This window comes from Oncorhynchus mykiss, chromosome 25 (genome assembly GCF_013265735.2).
Source record: "Oncorhynchus mykiss isolate Arlee chromosome 25, USDA_OmykA_1.1, whole genome shotgun sequence".
In the NCBI taxonomy this organism is placed as follows: Eukaryota; Metazoa; Chordata; class Actinopteri; order Salmoniformes; family Salmonidae; genus Oncorhynchus; species Oncorhynchus mykiss.
Window position 1 is genome coordinate 13,051,294 of NC_048589.1, and position 25,401 is coordinate 13,076,694.

The window sequence follows — 25,401 nt, forward strand, 5'->3', positions numbered from 1 at the left end:
CAAAAGGTCGCAAAGTTCAAGGGGGCCGACTACTTTCGCAAGGCACTGTATATCACACACACCCAAGTCTCTTATACCTTCCCAGTCATTGCAGGTATCTAACTGTATGTTACAACACAATACAATGCAACAAACCATATGTCCAGAGTTAAATATGCAAAATGTACTGCATTTCAACTGATTTGCTACTCTTTAATGGCCACAAAATGATCAGTGTTAAGTGAATTGTTGTGCTTAACGTTTGCTTAACGTTTTGAAAAAATGAGCCATTTTAATGATCTGTTTAGGTTTCTGTGCTTAGACTTGTGAAAATGTACCACATACTTGAGGAAATTGCTCTAACTTCATAAAACAAAACCGTAATACGTTTATCTTTTAATCATGTTTATTTCCTTCCTTATTTCCTTTCCTTCCTATCTTATGAAAACTGCACTTCAATTGAAAAGTTCTCCATTGTGTAAATATAACCTATCGGTCTCATATGAAAAAAAACTATTCTGATTGGGTTCCTGAGTAGAGTGGATCACCCTTTTTAATTTAACACAATGTACAGGAAATTGTTTAAGGTGCCAAAGGCCTATGTATATCCAATATGAAAAACATACTGCATTAAAGCTGATCCCCCCACAAAAAAAAATTGCAGTTAGAGTGCCGTTTAACTGCAGTATGCTCCAAATACTGCATCCAAAATAACACTTTTTTACTACAGTAATTATGCAGTGTAACTGCAGTTATTCTGCAATTACTGCATCCAAAATACCACAGTTGACTGCAGTTACTACACTTTTACTGCAGTTTCAAAACTTCAATGTTTTTTGTAAAATAATAAATTATAGGAGTAGACCTACACACACAACAAAACATTATTGACCATTTAGGCTTGAAAAGAAAAAGAAAAATCACAAAATATAAATACTTTACATTATTGTTTGTATGATAACGTGTACAAAATGTATCATGATAATTGTGCACATTTTCCATCATTTTTTAAACCTAATTATCAATTTACAAAGCATACAGCACGTGACTCTTATTCTGAAGTAGCCTATTCCAAAAATCCGTGACCCGAAAGTGTTAAGTTATTCTTGCCTGTTTCACAACCGTATGTGTCGTCACCAAAACACTTAAAGTAAAGAGTGGAAACGGTGCAAATAGTAACGAAAACCACTGACAGCAACAGCCTGTACACTTAATTTTCTACCGATATTCCTGGGAACGTTACAGATATCAACACAACGTATCGCCGAGGACTCTAGTCTTGTTTATTGTATAGATTAGCGAAAACTTAATCGTACTGCAACGTTGTTTACCCCCTGTTGGACTGTAGCTGCTAGCTAGCCTAGCTGGCTAATTCCCTGTATCCGTTCTGGTCGGGGCTGCATCGAAATGTCCTGCTGCCTGTTCGAGTACTGTCGGGTCCAAGAACTCAAAGTAGTCCGGGAGTTCTTGTTCCAGAGCCAGCAAAACAACAATTCATCGGCGGACAAGAAAGGAGGTAGCTAACGCTCAGCTCTGGGAGAGAGAAGTTGCTGTTTATGACCAATTTGTGTGCTTGCTTTTCAAAAAGAGACTGCAAACGTTAATGTTTTAGCTATGGGCGAAGTCACCTATCGTCTCGTGTCTGCAGAATTTGCCAGCTCTCGAAGTCGCACTTTTTGTTCGTGTTCTAGATGTTAGAAATGCCAGGGGCACGGAATGTAAACAATGCATCTCTTTAAATCCTTGGCCTGTAACATAATTAATAATATAATTAGAGATTATAGCAGTTAATATGCGCAAGGTGTAGTGATGGTGAGCCGGAGAGTTGCTTCGCTCCGCAGTGTCAGCGGGATGCAGACAGGGATGGCAAGAAAGAGGGGGGAGGAGGGGAGTTTTGCCCTTTGTCGTATGCAATGAGTCATCCTACAGGAGGGCATCTGAACAGATTACTGCATGATACTGGACAAAAGAAGACACGCACACAATCCACATGCATGCTCTTAACCCTGAGTCTGTGTGCATGCATGTTTCAGTAAGACCATAGCAACAGGTGTCTCCTTGGCTGTCAATAGGAGTTCTGTCAATAGCTCTCCTCCCACTCATTGATATTTATAGCATCTCTAACTTCATCCATTTTCTCTCTTGGGTCAAGGGAATTCTCTTGTCCTTCATGCTCTTCTCTCTCTCTCCGCTTTCTCTGTTAGTGTGACCCCACCAGTTTGAAATATGTTGTACAAGTGTGTGTGTGTGTATCATCACCTGGTCTGAATAAATGTTCAACTTTATAGCCTTTATAGCTTTTAAAACTGACAATTGATTCTAGATTGCACCTTCAAATAATCTGTGATTTCCTTTCTCCCCCTCAGAGAATGAGCTGGTCTGGGACGACTCCAACTGGGGGTCATGGGATAACCCTGAGGCCAAAGAAGTTGGAAGTGGGGAAACCACGGTCAGTTTGTCTGTCTCTTACACTCTTGTTCTCTGTAGTGGCGATTCCCTATGAGAAGCCACTGGCACAGGAGAGAGCTATCCATAACATGTCCTCAAATCAGGTTTCAGGCCACCTGCGCTAACCCTTCCAGGCCACCTGCGCTAACCCTTCCAGGTCACCTGCGCTAACCCTTCCAGGCCACCTGCGCTAACCCTTCCAGGCCACCAGCGCTAACCCTTCCAGGCCACCAGCGCTAACCCTTCCAGGCCACCAGCGCTAACCCTTCCAGGCCACCAGCGCTAACCCTTCCAGGCCACCAGCGCTAACCCTTCCAGGCCACCAGCGCTAACCCTTCCAGGCCACCAGCGCTAACCCTTCCAGGCCACCAGCGCTAACCCTTCCAGGCCACCAGCGCTAACCCTTCCAGGCCACCAGCGCTAACCCTACCAGGCCACCAGCGCTAACCCTTCCAGGCCACCAGCGCTAACCCTTCCAGGCCACCAGCGCTAACCCTTCCAGGCCACCAGCGCTAACCCTTCCAGGCCACCAGCGCTAACCCTTCCAGGCCACCAGCGCTAACCCTTCCAGGCCACCAGCGCTAACCCTTCCAGGCCACCAGCGCTAACCCTTCCAGGCCACCAGCGCTAACCCTTCCAGGCCACCAGCGCTAACCCTTCCAGGCCACCAGCGCTAACCCTTCCAGGCCACCAGCGCTAACCCTACCAGGCCACCAGCGCTAACCCTTCCAGGCCACCAGCGCTAACCCTTCCAGGCCACCAGCGCTAACCCTTCCAGGCCACCAGCGCTAACCCTTCCAGGCCACCAGCGCTAACCCTTCCAGGCCACCAGCGCTAACCCTTCCAGGCCACCAGCGCTAACCCTTCCAGGCCACCAGCGCTAACCCTTCCAGGCCACCAGCGCTAACCCTTCCAGGCCACCAGCGCTAACCCTTCCAGGCCACCAGCGCTAACCCTTCCAGGCCACCAGCGCTAACCCTTCCAGGCCACCAGCGCTAACCCTTCCAGGCCACCAGCGCTAACCCTTCCAGGCCACCAGCGCTAACCCTTCCAGGCCACCAGCGCTAGCCCTTCCAGGCCACCAGCGCTAGCCCTTCCAGGCCACCAGCGCTAGCCCTTCCAGGCCACCTGCGCTAACCCTTCCAGGTCACCTGCGCTAACCCTTCCAGGTCACCTGCGCTAACCCTTCCAGGTCACCTGCGCTAACCCTTCCAGGTCACCTGCGCTAACCCTTCCAGGTCACCTGCGCTAACCCTTCCAGGTCACCTGCGCTAACCCTTCCAGGTCACCTGCGCTAACCCTTCCAGGTCACCTGCGCTAACCCTTCCAGGTCACCTGCGCTAACCCTTTCAGGTCACCTGCGCTAACCCAGCTCAGGTTTCCAAACATTAATCTTTTTGGCTGAAGTTCCAATTTATTGCGCATATATAAATAGCTTAAACACATTCCTATACTAAAGGTGCAGAGATGCATTCTATAAGCTGTATCTGTGATACGGTAAGAACTGTACGTGCTCTCCTCTCACCTGCGCTAACCCTTCCAGATCACCTGCGCTTACCCTTCCAGGTCACCTGCGCTTTCCAAACGCCTGAAAGTACCACGTTCATCTGTACAAACAATAGTACGCAAGTATAAACACCATGGGACCACGCAGCCGTCATACCGCTCAGGAAGGAGGCACATTCTGTCTCCTAGAGATGAATGTACTTTGGTGCGAAAGTGCAAATCAATCCCAGAACAATAGCAAAGGACCTTGTGAAGATGCTGGAGGAAACAGGTACAAAAGTATCTATATCCACAGTAAACGAGTCCTATATCGACATAACCTGAAAGGCTGCTCAGCAAGGAAGAAGCCACTGCTCCAAAACCGCCATAAAAAAGCCAGACTATGGTTTGCAACTGCACATGGAGAAAAGTCCTCTAGTCAGATGAAACAAAAATGGAACTGTTTGGCCATAATGACCATCGTTATGTTTGGAGGAAAAAGAGGGAGGCTTGCAAGCAGAAGAACACCATCCCAACCGTGAAGCTCAGGGGTGGCAGCATCATGTTGTGGGGGTGCTTTGCTGCAGAAGGGACTGGTGCACTTCACAAAATAGATGGCATCATGAGGTAGGAAAATTATGTGGATATATTGAAGCAACATCTCAAGACCTCAGTCAGGAAGTTAAAGCTTGGTTGCAAATGGGTCTTCCAAATGGACAATGACTCCAAGCATACTTCCAAAGTTGTGGCAAAATGGCTTAATGACAACAAAGTCAAGGTATTAGAGTGGCCATCACCAGGCTCTGACCTCAATCCTATAGAAAATTTGATAGCAGAACTGAAAAAGTGTGTGCGAGCAAGGAGGCCTACAAACCTGACTCAGTTACACCAGCTCTGTCAGGAGGAATGGGCCAAAATCCACCCAACTTATTGTGGGAAGCTTGTGGAAGGCTTCCCAAAATGTTTGACCCAAGTTAAACAATTTAAAGGCGTTACACTCAATTAGTAATTGGTAGCATGTAAAACTTCTGACCCACTGGGAATGTGATGAAAGAAATAAAAGCTGAAATAAATAATTCTCTCTACTATTATTCTGACATTTCACATTCTTAAAATAAAGTGGTGATCCTAACTGACCTTGGACAGGGAATTTTTTTTAGGATTAAATGTCAGGAATTGTGAAAATTGTGAATTTAAATGTATTTTGCTAAGGTGTATGTAAACTTCCGACTTCAACTGTATACGCAACACATAAACAGGCCAAAACGTCTCCAACACTCTCCTTCTGTCCAGCTCTCTCCCAGTAGTCTTTCTTATAAAATAACATCAGGGTTGTTCTGGATCAAAAAGGGCAATGGCCTTGGTCTGCCAGGCGGCGCAGCTAAATTGTAGGGAAGATTTTAGAAGCCCCCATCTTGGCGGTGTAGAGACAGTTTAGCCGTTTTAAAGCTAATTTCCTGCAATTCTACACACTTTGCCATGGAACTGAGAGAAAATGTTGCAGTTTTAAAGCTAATTTCCTGCAATTCTATGCATTTTGTAACAGAAGGCTGTGTTCATTTACGCAAACATAATAACAAAAGCAATACTACTAAATGTATTGTTTTGGGCATTTTCACTGCCTGTCTAGATTTTATTTTGGTGATTGTTAGTTCTCGAAGATTATATTATTTTAAATAATACACTCCCTCAAGCGGTTTATTAGGTACACCACCCTGTTCACGAAAACGTTTCACTCCTACAGACAGTGAGTCACGTGGCTGTGGCTTGCTATATAAAGCAGGCAGACAGGCATTCAGTTACTTTTTGACATTAGAATGGGCAAAACAAGTCACCTAAGCGACTGAGTGTGGTATGATCGTCTGTGCAAGGCAGCACCGATATCTCCAGAAACGTCTGGCCTCCCGGGCTTGTCACGCACGACAGTTGTCTAGGGTTTACCGAGAATGGTGCTTGAAACAAAAAAACATCCAGCCCACGGCAGTCTTGTGGGGGGCGCGAAAACGGCTTGTTGATGAAAGGTCAAAGGAGAATGGCAAGAATTGTGCAAGCTAACAGGCGGGCCACAAACAGGCAAATAACGGTGCGGAACAACAGTGGTGTGCAGAACAGCATCTCGGAACTCGTCAGTCCTTGTCACAGATGGGCAAACGACTACACTGGGTTCCACTTCTATCAGCTAAAAACAAGAAGAACTGGCTTCAGTGGGCACCCGATCACCAAGACTGGACAATTTAGGAGTGGAAAAACATTGCCTGGTCTGGCAAATCCTATTTCCTGTTGCGTTATGCTGATGGCAGTCAGGATTTGAAGTAAGCATCATGAGTCCATGGACCCATCCTGTCTGGTGTCAATGGTACTCGGGGGTGTAATGATGTGGGGAATGTTTTCCTGGCACACGTTAGGCCCCTTGATACCAATTGAGCAATGTTTCCAAGCCCCAAATAATTAATTATGTTCTGGCTGCAAAAGGGTGGTCTGACCCAGTACTAGATGGGTATACATAGTTTATATCTGGTTTTAGTTGTTTAAGTTTACACTGAAAGCGTTTTTCCATCCCAAATGTTTATTATTTCACTGTTTGGACAAAAAACAAACAAAATAAACGCTTAGACGACCCGCCCAACGATTACAATGGCAGAAAAATCCCTAAACATCCTTCATTATGCCTTTTGTCCTGTGCACAAAAATCAGATAGCACTCTTCCATAGCCATCTGTGATCTCTGAGGATTGGTCCTGTTGTGGTGTGTTCCTCAGGGGGTGGAGGAGGACACTGCAGCAGTCAGCGCCCCCTGGCTGCAGGACTGTGTGGTGTCTCTGTCTCCCTGCTCAGACCTGATGGTCGTCGCCAAAGGCAGCAAGGCTGTGTTTCTCTCAGGTATGTCTCCCAAAACACAGACGCTCACGTTTAATGTACACACACACACACATGCACATGCACATGCACATGCACAGACATGACACAGACACACTGCTGTTGATTGTGTGGGGGGGTGTGTTGCCTTTTTCTCTCGTCTCCGACAGCAAGGTGGCAAACAGATGACGGAGGCAGAGAGGGGATGACGCTGGCTGTGTCCTGGAGTGGAACTCTCAGCATCAACGAGGGGTGAGAGAACAGTGCGAGGAGGGGTGGTAGAACCCGGGGGACGAGAGGGAGGAGGGGAAGAAACATGGGGGTGGATGGATGAGACAGGGGGATGAGGGAGTTGGGGAAGAAACACGGGTGGATGAAAGAGGAATGTGAGGAGAGGAAAGGACACAGAAAGAAGACATGATTCCAAATTCACTGTGCGTCTCTCTACAGGGAGAGTGTGAGCAACGTCATCTGTATACCTTTGGCCAGCCAGAAGAGGTAAGCCACCTAATGTGTCCATCCCATGTGTGTTCACTTCTGTGCACATATCAGTGTGTATCTTAAGTTTGTTCTATTGATGAGTATTAACCTTCTCTCCGTCTGCGTTCAGGAGTTCCACGGGTCGACCAGACTGGACATGTATTGTCGTGGGCTTCTCATCTGGCTATGTACGCTTCTACACCGAGGTATAGCAGCATTTACTTCTGTGACCCGGAAGGCAGAATATCATCAGGAGTCTGGCTGGTGTTAATCTAACGGTGGTGTGTGTTTTGTCAGAGTGGGGTCCTACTCCTAGCCCAGCTGTTGAATGAGGACCCTGTCCTGAGGCTCAAGTGTCGCACTTATGAGATCCCCCGCCACCCCGGTGTCACCGAGCAGGTACGACTATGGCACACTTCAAAACACTGACTGCTGTCTGGGCCTGGAGACCAAGATTCTCTTGGTGACACTTTGTATTTGTGAGTCTCTCTCTTTGTCTCTGTGTCAGCATGAGGAGCTGAGTATCCTTTACCCAGCAGCCCTGGTCACCATCGACGGCTTCAGTCTCTTCCAGTCTCTACGGGCCTGCAGAAACCAGGTGGCACGAGGTACTGCTGCATGTGTGTGTGTGTTTTTGTGTCTGTTTGTTAAAGTACTATAGTAACAGGACAGGTATGGTGGTAGTAGTTGTAAAACTAGTTTTAGTAATGCATTAATGGTGCTATGGATAAGCTCGTCTGTTAAATGACTCAAATGTGAAATGTAATTTTTTAAACAATTTTTGCATTGTCATTTCAGAAAATATCCATAATATATCTGTCGCTAGTAGTGTAATGATAGTGTTTCACATTATTACCCAGTGTTGTGATTGGCTGTGGTATTCGCCTATTGATTTCTGCCGCCGGAGAGGCATCTGTTGTCAAATTGGGAAAGCTGTTCTGACTTTGAGACTGTGTTATCTAGTGGAAATTGCTAAGTAATTTCCTGGTTGCAAAAATTCTACACTGTTCGCTCAATTTCAGTTTATCATTGTGCCATGTAAATCTCTGTGAAATATATTTTTTTTAAAAATATATATAATTTTTACAGCTTTTTAAAGCTCATGTGAAGTTACTTTCGGTTTTGGTCCACTAGCTTAAAACAGCTGTACAGAGGGTAGTGCGTACAGCCCAGTACATCACTGGGGCCAAGCTTCCTGCCATCCAGGACCTCTATACCAGGCGGTGTCAGAGGAAGGCCCTAAAAATTGCCAAAAGCTCCAGCCTCCCTAGTCATAGACTGTTCTCTCTGCTACCACACGGCAAGCGGTACTGAAATGCCAAATCTAGGTCCAAAAGGCTTCTTAACAGCTTCTACCCCCAAGCCATAACTAATCAAATGGCTACCCGGACTATTTGCATTGACCCCCCCCCCACCCCACCCCCACCCCACCCCCATTTTTATATTGCTGCTACTCTGTGTTTATTATCTATGCATAGTCACGTTACCTCTTCCTACATTTACATATTACCTCAATTACCTCAACTAACCTGTTCCTCTGGTACCCCTTGTATATAGCCTCGTTACTGTTATTTTATTGTTGCTCTTTAGTTATTTGTTATTTTGATATTTTTATTTTTCTTCTGAAATGTCAATGCAAAAATTCAAAGAAGTCCAATGTTTTAATAGAACCATCTTCTCTATTTGCTGGCTGGGTTCGCCAGAAAGGATGCAGGTACTGACACGCGCACACACAAGCTAGTCTTTGACACTTAGCATAGTACCTGTAGTGTGTTTTGTATATTTCGTGTATGGTAGCTTGAGGTGATATACAGTATACTGGAATTCCATACCATTTACTCAACTCTTTTCCTCATCTGTTTCTCTCTGTCTACCCTCTCTTCCTCCAAAACCCTTTCCTTTGTCATTATTCTTAACTTTGTATGTGCATGTCTTCTTTCTCCCCTCCCCAGCGGCAGCAGCAGGCAGTGAGGTGGTCCAGCCTCCTCCTCTGGCCTATAAGAAGTGGGGTCTACAGGACATGGATGCTATCGTAGACCACAGCAGCGTGGGTGAGAGACAGGAGGGCGGGTTGGATGGATGGATGGGTACAGGGAGTGGGAAGGGGGGACGGACAGGGAGTGGGAGGGCTGGAGGGGGAAGGAGGACAGGGGGACGGACAGGGAGTGGGAGGGCTGGAGGGGGACGGAGGACAGGGGGACGGAGGACAGGGGGACGGACAGGGAGTGGGAGGGCTGGAGGGGTAAGGAGGACAGGGGGACGGACAGGGAGTGGGAGGGCTGGAGGGGGAAGGAGGACAGGGGGACGGACAGAGAGTGGGAGGGCTGGAGGGGGAAGGAGGACAGGGGGACGGACAGGGAGTGGGAGGGCTGGAGGGGGACGGACAGGGGGGGAAGGAGGACAGGGGGACGGACGGAGGACAGGGGGACGGACAGGGAGTGGGAGGGCTGGAGGGGGAAGGAGGACAGGGGGACGGACAGGGGGGGAAGGAGGACAGGGGGGGGAAGGAGGACAGGGGGACGGACAGGGAGTGGGAGGGCTGGAGGGGGAAGGAGGGCAGGGGGACGGACAGGGAGTGGGAGGGCTGGAGGGGGAAGGAGGGCAGGGGGACAGACAGGGAGTGGGAGGGCTGGAGGGGGACGGAGGACAAGGGGACGGACAGGGAGTGGGAGGGCTGGAGGGGGACGGAGGACAGGGGGACGGACAGGGCTGGAGGGGGACGGAGGACAGGGGGACGGACAGGGATTGGGAGGACAGGAGGGGGAAGGAGGACAGGGGGACGGACAGGGAGTGGGGGGGGGGGGCTGGAGGGGGAAGGAGGACAGGTGGACGGACGGAGTGGGGGGGAGGGAAGGAGGACAGGGGGACGGACAGGGAGTGGGGGGGGCTGGAGGGGGAAGGAGGACAGGGAGTGGGGGGGCTGGAGGACGACAGGGAGTGGGAGGGCAGGAAGTGGGGGGGGCTCGAGAGGGAAGGAGGACTGGGACGGAGGGGGAAGGAGGACAGGGAGTGCGGGGGCTGGAGGGGGAAGGAGGACAGGGAGTGGAGAAGAATGGGGGAGAAGATCATGAAGAATCGATTGGATGGATACTGGTTGAGTGAAAGTGTAGCTATGTTCTCCAGTCTAACTGTGCTCTCTTTCTGTACCTCACTACACAGGTATAATGACCCTGTGTGTGTTTGACCAGATGAGGAATGCGTCTATCCTGGGGGGTTTCCATGCCTCTGTGAAGGGCAGCCTCCCCGCCATGAGTCAGTACATAACTGTGGGGGGAGGACCCTACACAGGCTTTTACTATGCCATAGAGGTGTGTGTTTGTGTCTGGCTGCTGTCCATAATTTTCTCACCTCACACATGTCTATTTATCTCTGAGAGAAAGTCGTAGTTATTATTGGCTAAGAAAACAGTCAGCATTTGTTCAGACCAGTAGCAGGGATTCTTGACTCTCCTATTCTCTCTCCCTCCCTCTAGGGCAGCTCTCAGCCTCTCCTCTCCCACGTTGCTCTGGCTGTGGCCAGCAAACTCACATCGGCCTTATTCACCGCCGCCAGGTCTGTATTTCTCAGTGAATGTTAGGCTCGGCGGTATACCATGTATACCGGGGTATTTTGAAATACCCACGGTATGATTGTCAATACCCTCACGGGGGGTGGGTGCTATGATTCTGCTTATAGCCATGAGTTTAAATATCTACGATTTCCTCCAGCTCAGGGCTCCGTCTATGCATCTGGTTTGCCGTGTATTTTTCCTCTCCTTTCCCTTCCGTCTCTTCTCACTCTTTCTTCTGCATTGCCTCTGTACCCTTTCTCTTCCACCTAATTTTCTCTCTCTCTCTCGCTGTCTCTCAGTGGGTGGCTGGGGTGGAAGAAACAGAATGAGGAGGAGCCAACTCAGAAACAGAAGCCCAAGGTGGAACCGGCCACGCCCCTGGCAGTCAGGTGACAACACGTCCCTCTTATTAGAAGAACTAGGAAATAGTTTCTTCTGCACATTTACTGACACAGTCAACTTGCCTAGTTACCTTACCACTTTCACTTACAAATGAATCAATCGGCTTGTTTTCCATTTCTAAGTGAACTGATTACCTAGCCCATCCTCACCCTGTCCTTCCTCTCTGTCCCGGCCCCAGGTTTGGTCTCCCAGACTCACGGCGTCATGGGGAGTCCATCTGTCTGTCCCCCTGTAACACTCTGGCTGGGGTCACGGACGACTTTGGCAGGGTCATGCTGCTCGACGTGGGGAGAGGCATCGCCATCCGCATGTGGAAGGGTGAGAGGGAGAGAAATAGAGTTTCCCTTTGACACTCAACAGTAACATGAGTTTTTTGGGTTTATTATAAAGACAGCAGACATTGTGTAGGGTTTAGTTTTTGTTGAATTGGAGAAAGGCCCTGGTTATACATCTAGTTCTAATCTAATTCTGACTGTCTCCTGCCCCAGGCTACCGGGACGCCCAGCTGGGTTGGGTGCAGGTGTCTGAGGGGAGGGGCGAATCCTCCCCGTCCGCACCCCTCCCACGGCGCCATGCTCAGTTCCTGGTCATCTACGCCCCCAGGAGAGGCATCCTGGAGGTGTGGGGCACACAGCAGGGCCCCCGAGTAGGAGCCTTCACTGTCGGGAAACACTGCAGGTACACACACACACACAAACACACAGTTCTGATTTAAAGCAGTTGTAACCAGTAACCATTCCCTTCTCTTGTGTGTGTGTCAGGTTGCTGTATGCAGGCTACCGGCTGATGGGGGTGAACAGTGTGACCAGTCAAGGCTGGCAGCTCCACACACAGCAGGTGTGTCTGTTCGACCCTGCTACTGGAGCACTACGCACTGTCACTGTCCCCTTCCATCTGGCCCTTAGGTGAGTACATACACACACTTTGTATCAGGGGTACAATTATTTGAACGTGAAAAGCTATTTCGAACACTGTGGTCTCTCGATTGTCATACATGGCAAAGATACACACGCAAAACAGCGTTGACTCCTGTTTCAGTGATAAGAAGAGTGAGAGAGCAAAGGATCTGCACCTGCTGAAGAGACTGACCACACTACTGAAGAGCAGAGAGTTGGAACCAGGTGAGATGGAGGGGGAACATGAAGAGGTTGAAGGAAGCCCTTAACAGAAATATTTCGACAGGGCAAACGACGAGCTCCTTCTTACCTTTGACCTTCTCTCCTCAGATTACCTGGAGAGCGAGGCCCAGCGTGTACTGCTGGACATCAAACACCCTGCCATTAAGAAACAGGTCAACGAGCACACACACACTCAGACACAGAGGGGGGGGGGGGGGTCAGCACACCCAGGGAATGTCGTTTCTTATTACTTGCTGCTCTCTGTCCTGTCCTTTAGGCCCTGGAGTCTCTGCTAGCCAATAAAAATGCTCCAGTCTCCTGTCTGACCAACATCACCCGACTCTTACTGGCCAGTCTCAGGGGGAAAGGTACTGTGCGTTTCTGGACATTCATTGAGAATTAATATCAAAACCATGTTTTTTGTACAAATGTGTGTGTGTGTTGTCCCTGCAGACCCTGAGGCGGTAGATGAAGCATTGCTCCAGTTGTGTTCCTCCCAGCTGAAACTGCTCCAGCTCTACACTGACATCCAACAGCTGCACTCTACTGTGGAGGCTAGCACAGATGCACACACTAAACCTGTGAGGGCAGAACCACTACGCATTCACACGCATTTTGTTCTTCTATCCTTGTTGGGATCTAAAATTAATTTCCATTCAAAATCAAATTTACCCTTCCCATAACCCTAACCCGGCAGGTAGCCTATTGGTTAGAGCGTTGGGCTAGTAACAGAAATGCTGGATCGAATCCCCGAGCTGACAAGGTAAAAATCTGTCGTTCTGCCCCTGAACAAGGCAGTTAACCCACTGTTCCCCGGTAGGCCTTCATTGTAAATAAGAATTTGTTCTTAAATGACTTGCCAAGTTAAACAAAGGTTAAAGAATCTAAATCGAATCAAGAACCCCATAGCCTTAACTTAATTCTAAACTTGACCCTAACCCCTAAGTTTAAAATAGCCTTGTCCTCGTGGGGATGTGGAAAATGTCCCCATGAGGGAGAATTGTCCTTGTTTTACTATCCTTGTGGGGACTTGGGTATTTTGTATTTATTATGGATCCCCATAAAGGCAGCAGCTCCTCTTTCTGGGGTCTGGCAAAATTTGGCAGTTATACCATTTTAAAAACATTACAATGCATTCATAAGATTCCACAACACGCTGTGTGCCCTCTGGCACTTACTCCACTACAATATATCTACAACACAAAATCCATGTGTACGTGGGTGTATAGTGCCTATGTTATCGTGTGTGTGCATATGTTTGTGTTGCTTCACAGTCCCCGCTGTTCCATGAGGTGTATTTTTTTAATCTGTTTTTTAAAATCTGATTCTACTGCTGGCGTGAGTTACCTGATGTGGAATAGTGTTCCTTGTAGTCGTGGCTCTGTGTAGTACTGTGCTCCTCCCGTAGTTTGTTCTGGACTTGGGGACTGTGAAGAGACCTCTGGTGGCATGTCTTGTGGGGTATGCATGGGTGTCTGAGCTTTGTGCTAGTCATTTAAACAGACGGCTCAGTGCTTTCAACATGTCAATACCTCTCACAAATACAAGAAGTGATGAAGTCAATCTCTACTCCACTTTGAGCCAGGAGAGATTGACATGCATATTATTAATTTTCCTCTCTGTGTACATCCAAGGGCCAGCCGTTGACAGTCCCTCTTTGTGGCACCTGTCTACACGAATGAACAGTAGTCCTGGTGCGACAAAACTAGAGCCTGTAGGACCTGCCTTGTTGATAGTGTTGTAAAGAAGATAGAGCAGCGCTTTATTATGGACAGACTTCTCCCCATCTTAGCTACTGTTGTATCTATGTTTTTACCATCACAGTTTACAATCCAGGGTTACTCTGAGCAGTTTAGTCACCTTGCTCAATTTCCACTTTATTTATTACAATATTTAGTTTAGGTTTAGGGTTGAGTGATTGATTTGTTCCAAATACAATGCTTTGAGTTTTAGAAATATTTAGGATTAACTTATTCCTTGCCACCCAGTCGGACACTAACTGCAGCTCTTTGTTAAGTGTTTCAGTCACTGTAGTGGCTGTGTATAGTGTTGAGTCATCCACATACATAGACACACTGGCTTTACTCAAAGCCAGAGGTATGTCGCTAGTAAAGATTTGAAAAAAGTAATGGGCCTAGACAGCAGCCTTGGGGAATTCCTGATTTCTACCTGGATTATGTTGGAGAGGCTTACATTAAAGAACACCCTCTATGTTCTGTTAGACAGGTAACTCTTTATTCACAATATAGCAGCCATAACACATACCTTTTTCCAGCAGCAGACTATGATCGATAATGTCAAAACCCGCACTGAAGTCTAACTAAACAGTCCCCCAAATCTTTTTATTATAAATTTCTCTCAGCCAATCATCAGTGCTGCATGCTGAAAGTCTGTTGTTAATTTGTTTACTGTAAAAATAGCTTTGTATCTGGTCAAACAATAATTTTTTTTGAGGCAGTAAAGGGGGCTTTACTATTCTTAGGTAGTGGAATTACTTTCGCTTCCCTCCAGGCATGAGGGCACACACTTTCTAGTAGGCTTAAAATGGAAGATGTGGCAATATCGTCTGCTATTATCCTCAGTAATTTTCCATCCAAGTTGTCTGACCCCGGTGGCTTGTCTTATCAATAATTTTTTTCACCTCTTCCACACTCACTTTACGAAATTAAAAATTACAATTCTTGTCTTTCATAATTTGGTCAGATATACTAGGATGTGTAGTGTCAGCATTTGTTGCTGGCATGTCATGCCTACAATATGTTTGCTAATCTTGTCAATTAAAACAATGTGGGTCCCCACAAGGATAGAAGAACCAACCCATACACACACACACCCTAAACCTGTGAGTACAGCATTCTGAACTACTCTTCTCTTTTCTTCCTCTTCCTATCCAGACGGAGGATGCTGGAGTAGAGGAGGAGCTAGCCCGTGTCTCCCTCATCCTGCAGCGCTACACAGAGCTCACCTCTGGCTCACGCCCCTCCGTCTCATTTGCCCAGGACTCCCCTGACGCATCACTTCCTGTACGCGGCTTCCTGTCCCAGATGGAGTGTGAAGGAGAGGAGATCAGGGTGGTCCCAGGGCCTGATGCAGACTGGACACAACTGGGTAGGATGAACGCACGCACACACAGTCACATTACCCCTATACAAATCTACCTCTATCACTCCAGTATCTCTTGCACACTGTAAATATGATATTGGAACTGACTGACCCTATAAAAAGTATTCTTGCTTTCTTGTGTTTTATATCTTGTGTGTTTTTGTTATACCTTATTATTTGTAGTATGACATTGTTATTGATTACTGCATTGTTGGGGTTAGAGCTTGCAAGAAAGGCATTTCACTGTACTTGTGCACGTGACATTGAAAATGTGTAATTGTGCCCGCGACATTAAAACTTGAAACCTATGAGTATAAAGGGTAAGACTGTGTTGTTGTTTACTCTGTAGGGAGCTTTCTGTTCTGGGGCTGTCTGATAGGAGAGAGCCCTCTACAGAAAGTCTGTGACACACTACAGGAGACCGGCATCAGCCCACAGCATTTACTGGTGAGGAGAGGAAGGAGGGTGGTACGGCAAAAGGATGGGAGTGTGACGTGCACTAATATCAATTCTGTATGCAGCACATGCTTTTTACCTGTGCTTCAGCGCAGGGACATTTCTTCATCTGCCCAACTGTATGTATTCATCCATCTGTTTTGATCCGTACCTCCGATTCAAGGAAGGGGAGATTTGGGTATGGGAGGAAGAATAGACTCAAATAGACAACATGGATGAGTTACATTTCCTTATGTGTGTGTTCTTTCCTATAGTCTCTGCTGCTGAGTGTATGGCTGCACAGAGAGAAGGAAGTATTGAAGAAACCAAAGGCCGTCAGACACCTACACACACTCCTCACTGCCCTCAGCTCCATGAAAGGTGTGCGATCACATCGTATTTTGTAAGGTGGTCTGTGCTTTGATACAATGGAGTTAGCAGTTGGGTTGTGGTTAGATAATAGGTAGTGGAGTCCACAGGAGGCTAGTGGCACCTTCTTTGGGGCAGACAGGTTTGTGGTAATGGCTGGAGCAGAATTGTGGAATGGAATCACACGTATGGTTTCGAAGTGTTTGATGCCATTCCATTTGTTCTGTTCCGGTCATTATTATGAGCCATCCTCCCCTCAGCAGCCTCCTGTGGTGGACTTCCATTGACTTTCAGAGACGTCTGTGTTTCCTCCTCTCCTTAGGTGCGGTGGAGTCGTCGTGGGACATGCAGTGTGTCTCCCCCTGGTGGCAGCAGGTGCGGTCTGCGTGTGTCCAGTCACACAGTGCTGCTGCTGCCCTGCTGGCTGCAATAGTGGCTCACCGCGCTGCCAAGGATAACATCACCAGCCTGGCCGAGACTAAGGTAACACACACACACACTGATGTGTGTGTGCTTCATCACTTCATCACTGATAGCACCACTAAATTAACCCTGACACCCACAAACAGAAGTGTGTGTGTATGTGTGTGTGTCAGTTTCAGTCAGAGTGGGAGGCGGTGTCGTTGGAGCTGGAGCAGTGGGCGGTGTGTGTGAGACAGCTGGAGGACGTGCTGGCCCTGCAGACGCTGCTGTGTGTGGCGCCTCTTAAAGGAACACCAGGGGGCGCCACACCACACTGCTCAGTCAAAGCCCTGCTGGAGGGGGGCCGAGGTACTGAACGAATACTTAATCTCTCTGGGATATTCGGGACGGTAGCGTCCCACCCCGTCAACAGCCAGTGAAAGTGCAGGGCACCAAATTCAAAACAAAAATCTCATAATTAAAAATCCAAACATACAAGTATTTTACACCATTTTAAAGATATAATTCTCATTAATCCAGCCACAGTGTCTGATTACAGCGAAAGCACCACAAACGATTGTTAAGTCACCACCAAGTCACAGAAAAACATAAATTTTTCTAGCCAAAGAGGAGTCACAAAAAGCAGAAATATAGATAGAATTGATCACTAACCTTTGATCTTAATCAGATGACACTCATAGGACTTCATGTTACACAATACATGTATGTTTTGTTCGATAAAGTGCATATTTATATCCAAAAATCAGTTTACATTGGCGTGTTATGTGCAGTAGTATCCAAAAAATGTGGTGATTTTGCAGAAAGCCACATCAATTTACAGAAATACTCATAATTAACATTTGATAAAACATACAACTATTATACATGGAACTTTAGATAAACTTCTCCTTAACTTGTTATGGCTGCAATCCCCCTATCGGGATAAGTGTCATCAACAACCGCTGAATAGCATAGCGCTACATTCAATAAATATTACTACAAATATTTATATTCATGAAATCACAAGTGCAATATAGGAAAACACAGTTTAGCCTTTTGTTAATCCACCTGTCGTGTCAGATTTTGAAATTATGCTTTACAGCGAAAGCAATCCAAGCTTATCGATCGTACGATAAAACATTAAGTACACTTAGCATCAGGAAGCTTGGTCACAAAAATCAGAAATGCAATCAAATTAATCGTTTACCTTTGATCTTCGGATGTTTTTACTCACGAGACTCTCAGTTACACAACAAATGTTCCTTTTGTTCCATAAAGATTATTTTTATATCCAAAATACCTCCGTTTGTCGCGTTATGTTCAGAAATCCAGAGGAAAGAGCGGTCACGACAACGCAGACGAAAATTCCAAATAGTTTCCATAATGTCCACAGGAACATGTCAAACGTTTTTTATAATCAATCCTCAGGTTGTTTTAAATATATATAATCGATAATATATCAACTGCAAATGTCTTTCACAGTAGGAGAGGGAAAAGCAATACCTATCCAAACTCTGTTGCGTGAGCAAAACTCATGTGACCACTTGACGCAATGTTATCGTTCTGGCTCATTTTTCAAAATAAAAGCCTGAAACTATGTCTGAAGACTGACACCTTGAGGAAGCGATAGAAAAAGGAATTTGGTTCATATCCCTTTAAATCCAGCAAAGGGAGGCTATGGAACATGGAATTTTCAAAATAGAAGCCACTTTCCTCAGGGTTTCGCCTGCAATATTAGTTCTGTTATACTCACAGGCAATATTTTGACAGTTTTGGAAACTTCAGTGTTTTCTATCCAATACTAATACTAATATGCATATATTAGCAACTGAGACTGAGGAGCTGGCCGTTTACAATGGGCACCTTTTCATCCAAGCTACTCAATACTGCCCCTGCAGCCATAAAAAGTTAATGCAACCGCTGTGTCAGATTTAAAAAAAACTTTACGGAAAAAGCATACCATGCAATAATCTGAGTACGGCGCTCAGAGACCAAAACAGCCAAAGAGATATCCGCCATGTTGTGGAGTTAACATTAGTCAGAAATAGCATTATAAATATTCACTTACCTTTGATGATCATCAGAATGCACTCCCAGGAATCCCAGTTCCACAATAAATGTTTGATTTGTTCGATAAAGTTCATAATTTATGTACAAATACCTCCTTTTGTTAGGGTGTTTGGTAAACAAATCCAAACGCGCGTGCAAGTCCAGCTGAAAGGTCTGACGAAAAGTCCCAAAAGTTATATTACATGTCGTAGAAACATGTCAAACGAAGTATAGAATCAATCTTTAGGTTGTTTTTATCATAAATCTTCAATAATGTACCAACCAGAGAATTCCTTTGCCTGTAGAAAAGCAATGTAATGCAAGCTAACTTTCACATGACCGCTCGGAAATCTGCCAGACACCTGGCTCAATCCCCTTTCATTCGGCCCCACTTCACAGTAGAAGCATCAAACAAAGTTCTAAAGACTGTTGACATCTAGTGGAAGCCTTAGGAAGTGCAACATGACTGATATCCCACTGTATCTTCGATAGGCTGAGTTAAACCTATAAACCTCAGATTTCCCACTTCCTGGTTGGATTTTTTCAGGTTTTCACCTGCCATATGAGTTCTGTTATACTCAGACATCATTCAAACAGTTTTAGAAACTTCAGAGTGTTTTCTATCTAAATATACTAATTATATGCATTTTCTAGCTTTTATGGCTGCGTAGCAGGCAGTTTACTCTGGGCACCCTATTCATCCAAGCTACTCAATACTGCCTCCCAGTCACCAAGAAGTTAAGAAATAAAAAAGGCTGTGGCTGCGAATCCGTAGGTTTCCCCCCCCCCGTCTCACCCCCCTAGAACCCAATGGAAAGATCCGGATAATGTTCTGCGCATGTGTTACTTGGCGCACAAATTTGTGTTCACCCTCCCTTCACTTTTCTCACTGTCAATTGTGAATGATAATTATTTTTTGGAGCGAACTTTTGAGCAGATGGTGTTAACAAACTGCAGCATACCTGTGTTTTGATTCAATCAAAGCACATGCATTACGTGACCAAAAGTATGTGGACACCTGGTTGTCAAACATTTCATTTCAAAATCATGGGCATTAATATGTAGTTTGTCCCCCTTTGCTGCCATAGCAGCCTTCACTTTTCTGGGAAGGCTTTCCACTAGATGTTGGAACATTGCTGTGGGGACTTGCTTCCATTCAGCCACGAGCATTAGTGAGGTCGGGCACTGATGTTGGGCGATTAGGCCTGGCTCGCAGTCTGCGTTCCAATTAATCTCAAAGGTGTTCGATGGGGTTGAGATCAGGGCTCTGTGCAGGCCAGTCAAGTTCTTCCACACCGATCTTGAGAAATCATTTCTGTATGGACCTCGCTTTGTGCACATGGGCATTGTCATGCTGAAAAAAGAAAAGGCGAGAGTGAGAGTGAAATGCCACCATTCACACGTCATCCTGAGATCTCATAAGAAATGGCCGGAGAAAGAATGTCCATAGGGGGAATAGCAGGTAAGTGAGAGTTGAGGGTGGTCTGACGGTAGAAACTATTGGCCAGTCTCAGTTTTTTGCCATGTACTGCCCGCTTCTGAGTGATTGAATCGGGGAGAACAGGGCGTGGCTGGGGGTCCCTTCCTGCAGCACCTGGTGTTGTAGGTGTCCTGTAGGGTAGGTAGTGTGCGCCCATTGGTGCATTCGGCTGCACGTATCACCCTCTGAAAAGCCGTGCGGTCCACGGAGGTGGAGTTGCCGTACCAGGCTGTGACGCAGCACGACAGTATGCTCTCAATGGAGCTCCTGTAGAACACTGAGAGGCCCACAAGGGACAGGCTGAATTTTTTTCAGCATCCTGAGGTTGAAGAGTCGCTGTCGTGCCTTCACTACGGTGTCCTTGTGGTTAGACCATTTCAGCTTCATTCCAATAACGGTATACTATGCTATTATAAATTGTCACTGTGATCTTGCAGACATTGATTCAGCTTTGATCTACCGGTAACTATTAAACGAGCACCATTTGCCAGAGTAGCCTGTTCTCTACGAGTAGAGCAGAGACTGTGTGTAAAGTACAGAATCCCACATATGCGCAGAAGCTTCTAGACCTTTAACCCCCAGGAAGAAACATCTAGAAAAGTCAGATCCGCAGCCACTTTGAATAAAAAGCCCATAATCCTTACCTGAAATCCTTGAAGGAATCTCAGATCTGAGAGGCTTGGGATTGGTGAGAGTGGTAAAGTGAAACTTTGCTTTCACCAATCCAATCACATGAACAGTAGATCCCTTTTTCTCTCCCCCCCCCCCCCCCCCCCCCCCCCCCCCCCCCTTTTTTTATCTCAGGTGGTATAGCAGACAGTGTGGCTAAGTGGGTGTTCAGGCAGGACTTGGCCCCTGAGCGGCTGAAGGACATGCTGCAGAGGAGGGGGGAGGCCCAGAGAACAGAACAGCCCTCCCAGCCAGTGCTGAGGGAGAAAAGCCAGGAGGATGCAGACTTCAATAGGGCAGCAGGTGAGTGGGTACTCTATGGTCGCTAAACTGATTCCTCTATAGGAAGTGTGGTTGTTGTATTAAAGAGTGTGTTTTCTGTGTTCCTCCAGAGCTGCTGGTGTCTGTGTGTCAGCGTTTCCCAGACTCCCTCTCTCCTGACCTGCTCTTTGCCCACTGCTGCTGGGAGTACGTGGTGCAGTGGAACAAATACCCAGAGGTTTGGCTCCAAACAGTACCAGCACACAGACACTCACATCCATACACATCTAAACACATTTCAGTTGAATGCATTCAGTTGTACAACTGACTAGGTTATCCCCCTTTCCCTTACAGACACTCACATCAATACACATCTATATACACACACACACACTCACATCTACACACACATCCATACACACACAGTTTAAGGTGTAAAACCTAATGTTTTGTTCTCTCAAAGGAGGGGCGGTATCTGTGTTGTGCAGTGGAACACCTGAAGCGCGTCTCTAGTCCTCACATCCAGCTGGGTCAGACAATACAGAATCGTATTTAATATTCACGCTGTGTTTCCTCAGTTGTGTCCCTTGGTTTGTACTATAAGACTCTTTCTCCTGCAGGCATCTCCTCAATGATGTGGAACACGTTCCTCGTTAAACGTTTCTCAGCTGCTGCTTTCCTTATGGAGAAGGTGAGCAGCAATTTCTTTTTTTTGTGTGTTTGTATGTGAGAGAGTTCTGATGCATGAAACGTCACGATCATAATTATTTTTTATAATGCTCTTCACTACCTTGCCAACTAAAGGTGATAAAACTGACATTTCACTTGTGTAGAAATATGATTTTACATTTTAGTTTGGTCGAAACTCAGCTGAAATGTACCAATATATTTGCATTCTCACGCTATTACAACTGTCACAAGATTAGTATTTCATAGTGGGACTCAAATGGGTTCTGTTTTCAACAGAACAGAAAACTGGTGTCCTATATTTTTGTTTCATGAAAGATTGTTTGTGTTTCCTCTCCACAGGTGGGGAAGGCCCCTAAAGACCGCCTGTGTCGACGGGTGAGCAGAGCCCTGCTCTCTTCAGATACACGTCTACCTCTCTGATTGGGACTTGTTGAGCTTGGGCTGTGAATAGACGTGCACATAACGGTATATAACATTGGTGGTGTCTCTGTGTGTATTCAGGATGTGGGAATGGGAGACGGTGCCACGACATCATTCCTGGGCTCCTGTGTTGCGCTGCTACAGATTCTGATGGAGGTACACACAAATAGATGGATGGATGCATACAGTTAGGCAGATTAACTGCAGCACAGGTAAAAAGCATGTGCTGCATGCAAAGTGGATGTAAGTACAAGAGGATTTGTCACAGCAATGATGTACCATTCAGGGCTCGAAATTAAGGGCTTCCCGTCTTCCCGGGCACAATAAAAATACAAATAAATTCTGTGATAGTTCAAAACAGACGTTGGGACGGTTCTAAATAGAAGTTGGGGGACCATAGGCCAGAAAAATCTAAAATGCATACAACAGTGTTTCCATACTAAAATGTTTAAGCACAAAGACGAGGCTGCTGAAACAGATCACAACATTTAGCTTAAAAGTTGCTAAACCATGACTAATTCACATTACAAGAGCAGCAATGTGTTCACTCCTCTCAGCCATATGCGTGAATGTTCCAAAATGTTATTACGGGAGAACAGCATTCCCAAACGTGCACCTGATGCGAGAGGTTTTTAAAATGCGATTGGATATTTGATTTATTTAACCTTTTTTATTTAACCTACTAAAATGTACAAAAAGTGATGTAAGCGGTGGTGCTCAGAAAGGTCAAGGCCACCATTCTTCAGTGACTGAAGAGGGAAGGTGAAGCAGAGAAAGTGAAGGCTGGGGAACACACACATTCTTTATTGTATAGGCTATTGTTGTTTTAATGGGGCAGCTGGTGGTGGAATGTAATGTCGCTAACTTAAGTTTATTCAGTAACCAGTTCACAATAACATAGTTCTCTCTTAGATAAGATGCTCAACATTTTTTTCTTAAATAAATAATATAGACTGTATCTGTCTCAGAAATACACACACACACAACAAAATCACTGCAAATTACCTAGAGCCATGTTGGCATATCAAAACCATAAAAAAAAAAAAAATAGTATTTTAATTTTGGGATAGTTCAACTTCAGTTTGGACAGTTGAAATTGCACTTCGGGACGGTGAGGAAACAAGTTAGTCGCGAGCCCTGGTACCATTGCTGCAGCATTGAAAAATTACTTTTGAACTAAAGCATTTGTAGATTGATAGTGGCAAGTGAGGCTTTTCCTTGGTAACTCCCCCCCCCCCCTCCTCCAGGCAGACTCGGGGATAGAAGAGGTGACCCCTCCAGAGCTGTGTGTGGAGGAGGTGTGGGGGGGAGCGGAGGGTCCTGCCTCCATCGTAGAGTTAGCCCTGGAGCAGAGGGGAATCCACTACCCCCTTGTACAACACCACTGTCTCCTGGCCACTCTACTACACACTGCTATGACCTTCAACCTCCGGGTCAAACCACTCAGTCTGTTCGACAGCAAGGTGAGACAAACACATGTGGCGTAAACCAAAGAGTACACACATGCATAACACCTACAGCATACTCACTGCAAGTCTTTCCTTCCAGGGTAAGAGTGCCTTCTTCAGAGAGTTGGTGTCCATCCAGCTGATGCCCAGCGGAGATATGGACCCTGGACTGGTCTCTCTTAGACAGGAGTTCCTGCTCACGGTGTTGACAGGCTGGGTGAAGACCCAGAGTGAGGCAGGGATGGCTCCTGCATCCACCCGGCTGGACCTTGACTCAGGGGACGAGACGTGGCCCTCTCTGTGTCTGGACCTGGGGACCCTGCTGCAAGTCAACCCAGACATCCTGCGCAGACACCTGGTGTGTGAGCTGTACAACCACGGCCTGGACCCCCGGGCAGAGCAGGTAGGTAGTCATAAACACCAACAACTCCCTCAATACAAAATACATGTTACATTGTACACACATTAATCAAATGAATATGATCACTCAAAGTATATTAAAAAAGCGGAAGCTAGCCTGTGTGTGTGTGTGTGTGTGTTATCTGTCAGGTGATGTTGGAGGTGGAGGATAAGGACGTGTTGGGTTCTCAGCTGTTGGTTCTAACAGGCCAGAGGCTGAGCTACTCCCTGCTTCACACCCAAACCCAGACCAAGCCCGCCATGGAGCTGCTGGCACGCCTCCCCCCCACACTCTGCACCTGGCTCAAGGCTATGGTGAGACCAACCTCTGTGTTACCTTACAACATGCTAGAACAACTGTCTCAGGGTGATTAAAAGCATCTCTCTTAGCCTAATTCAACCCCCTAGTGTTGCCTGGTTTACTGATGGTGTTTGTATTTATCTCTGTGTGTGTGTGTGTGTGTTTATCTGTGTGTTATCCCCAGGATCCCAGTGAGCTGGGGTGCCTGTCCGTGCCCCTGAGCCAGACCAGCAGGCTGGTAAGCCGCCTCATAGAGATCCTACCTGAGAACCACGGCCAGTACAGCCTGGCACTACACCTACTGGAGGCTGTGGAGGTCCTGCAGGGAGAGGACTGAGTGAGAGGGGGGAGGAGAGCAAGAGGCTCAGGAAGAGAGATGGCCTGTGTGCAATTCCGTTCCTGCTGTCATTGCTAGCATCCAGGATAGGAATGAGAGAGTAAACTGTTGAAGTAGGAAATATATAGGATTATACAACTATCATGTACAGGAAGGAGATGTCAGGGAAATGGCCACCCTGTTTGAGAGGAGGCTCATGTGTTCAGTTGAAAAAATGTAATTGTAAATGATAGATGGAGGGATAATTGTTTTGTTTGAAGTCTGCATTTCTGAAGGGGATATGCTATATGAGCATGGTGTTATATATCCATTTGTTTTTTTTACTTCCTACTTATTTTTTTAACTTTCTGTCAGCTATACCTAGCAGCCCCTGTACTCCCCATTCTAACAGACTTAACGATCCAATCAAAGGGGGTTGCAGGGTGTGTTTGTGTGCCATATCATTGTTTAGTAAGCATCCCTTTCTCTTCACCTGTCCATCAGATGAGTAATGATGATGTATGATAGACAGAATGGATGATCTGGTTATTTATACACGCTGCAGTACTGTACTAGCTGTGCCTGTACCCTCTGTACTGTTCTACACCCTGGCTGAGGAACCCCACTGGGGGCAGACAGAACAGACTAAATGCTCAGCATGGTCTAGCTTTGGTCTCTTTCTCTCTGGGGCTGGGGTAAGAGCAGTCAACGCTGGTCATGGTGGTACTTTCCAATCAGTATTC

The 25,401-nt window shown here is 46.5% G+C and overlaps 1 protein-coding gene across 1 annotated transcript; it reads left to right on the plus strand.

Annotated features, from left to right (window-relative positions):
- The first annotated feature begins 1,101 nt into the window (after nt 1-1,101).
- LOC110505370 (rab3 GTPase-activating protein non-catalytic subunit) lies at nt 1,102-25,322 on the plus strand. Its single transcript, XM_036963072.1, has 34 exons — nt 1,102-1,495; nt 2,346-2,428; nt 6,671-6,791; nt 6,938-7,019; nt 7,218-7,265; nt 7,378-7,453; nt 7,545-7,646; nt 7,756-7,855; nt 9,200-9,298; nt 10,407-10,555; nt 10,720-10,799; nt 11,097-11,186; nt 11,378-11,517; nt 11,688-11,877; nt 11,961-12,104; nt 12,238-12,320; nt 12,426-12,490; nt 12,595-12,685; nt 12,771-12,898; nt 15,212-15,425; nt 15,769-15,866; nt 16,130-16,235; nt 16,546-16,706; nt 16,820-16,994; nt 20,959-21,126; nt 21,216-21,322; nt 21,548-21,614; nt 21,705-21,775; nt 22,114-22,149; nt 22,276-22,350; nt 23,442-23,657; nt 23,743-24,045; nt 24,192-24,356; nt 24,527-25,322. Exons 1-34 carry the CDS (start codon nt 1,387-1,389, stop codon nt 24,677-24,679), a joined length of 4,095 nt encoding a protein of 1,364 aa, XP_036818967.1. The 5' UTR covers nt 1,102-1,386; the 3' UTR covers nt 24,680-25,322.
- Nucleotides 25,323-25,401: the final 79 nt, after the last annotated feature.

Excerpts from the sequence above, each read along its gene's own strand:
- LOC110505370 (XM_036963072.1), top strand. The coding sequence starts at position 1,387 with ATGTCCTGCTGCCTGTTCGAGTACTGTCGGGTCCAAGAACTCAAAGTA. Across the intron at positions 10,800-11,096 it reads GCCTTATTCACCGCCGCCAG|TGGGTGGCTGGGGTGGAAGA; the intron begins GTCTGTATTTCT and ends GCTGTCTCTCAG. Across the intron at positions 12,899-15,211 it reads CAGATGCACACACTAAACCT|ACGGAGGATGCTGGAGTAGA; the intron begins GTGAGGGCAGAA and ends CTTCCTATCCAG.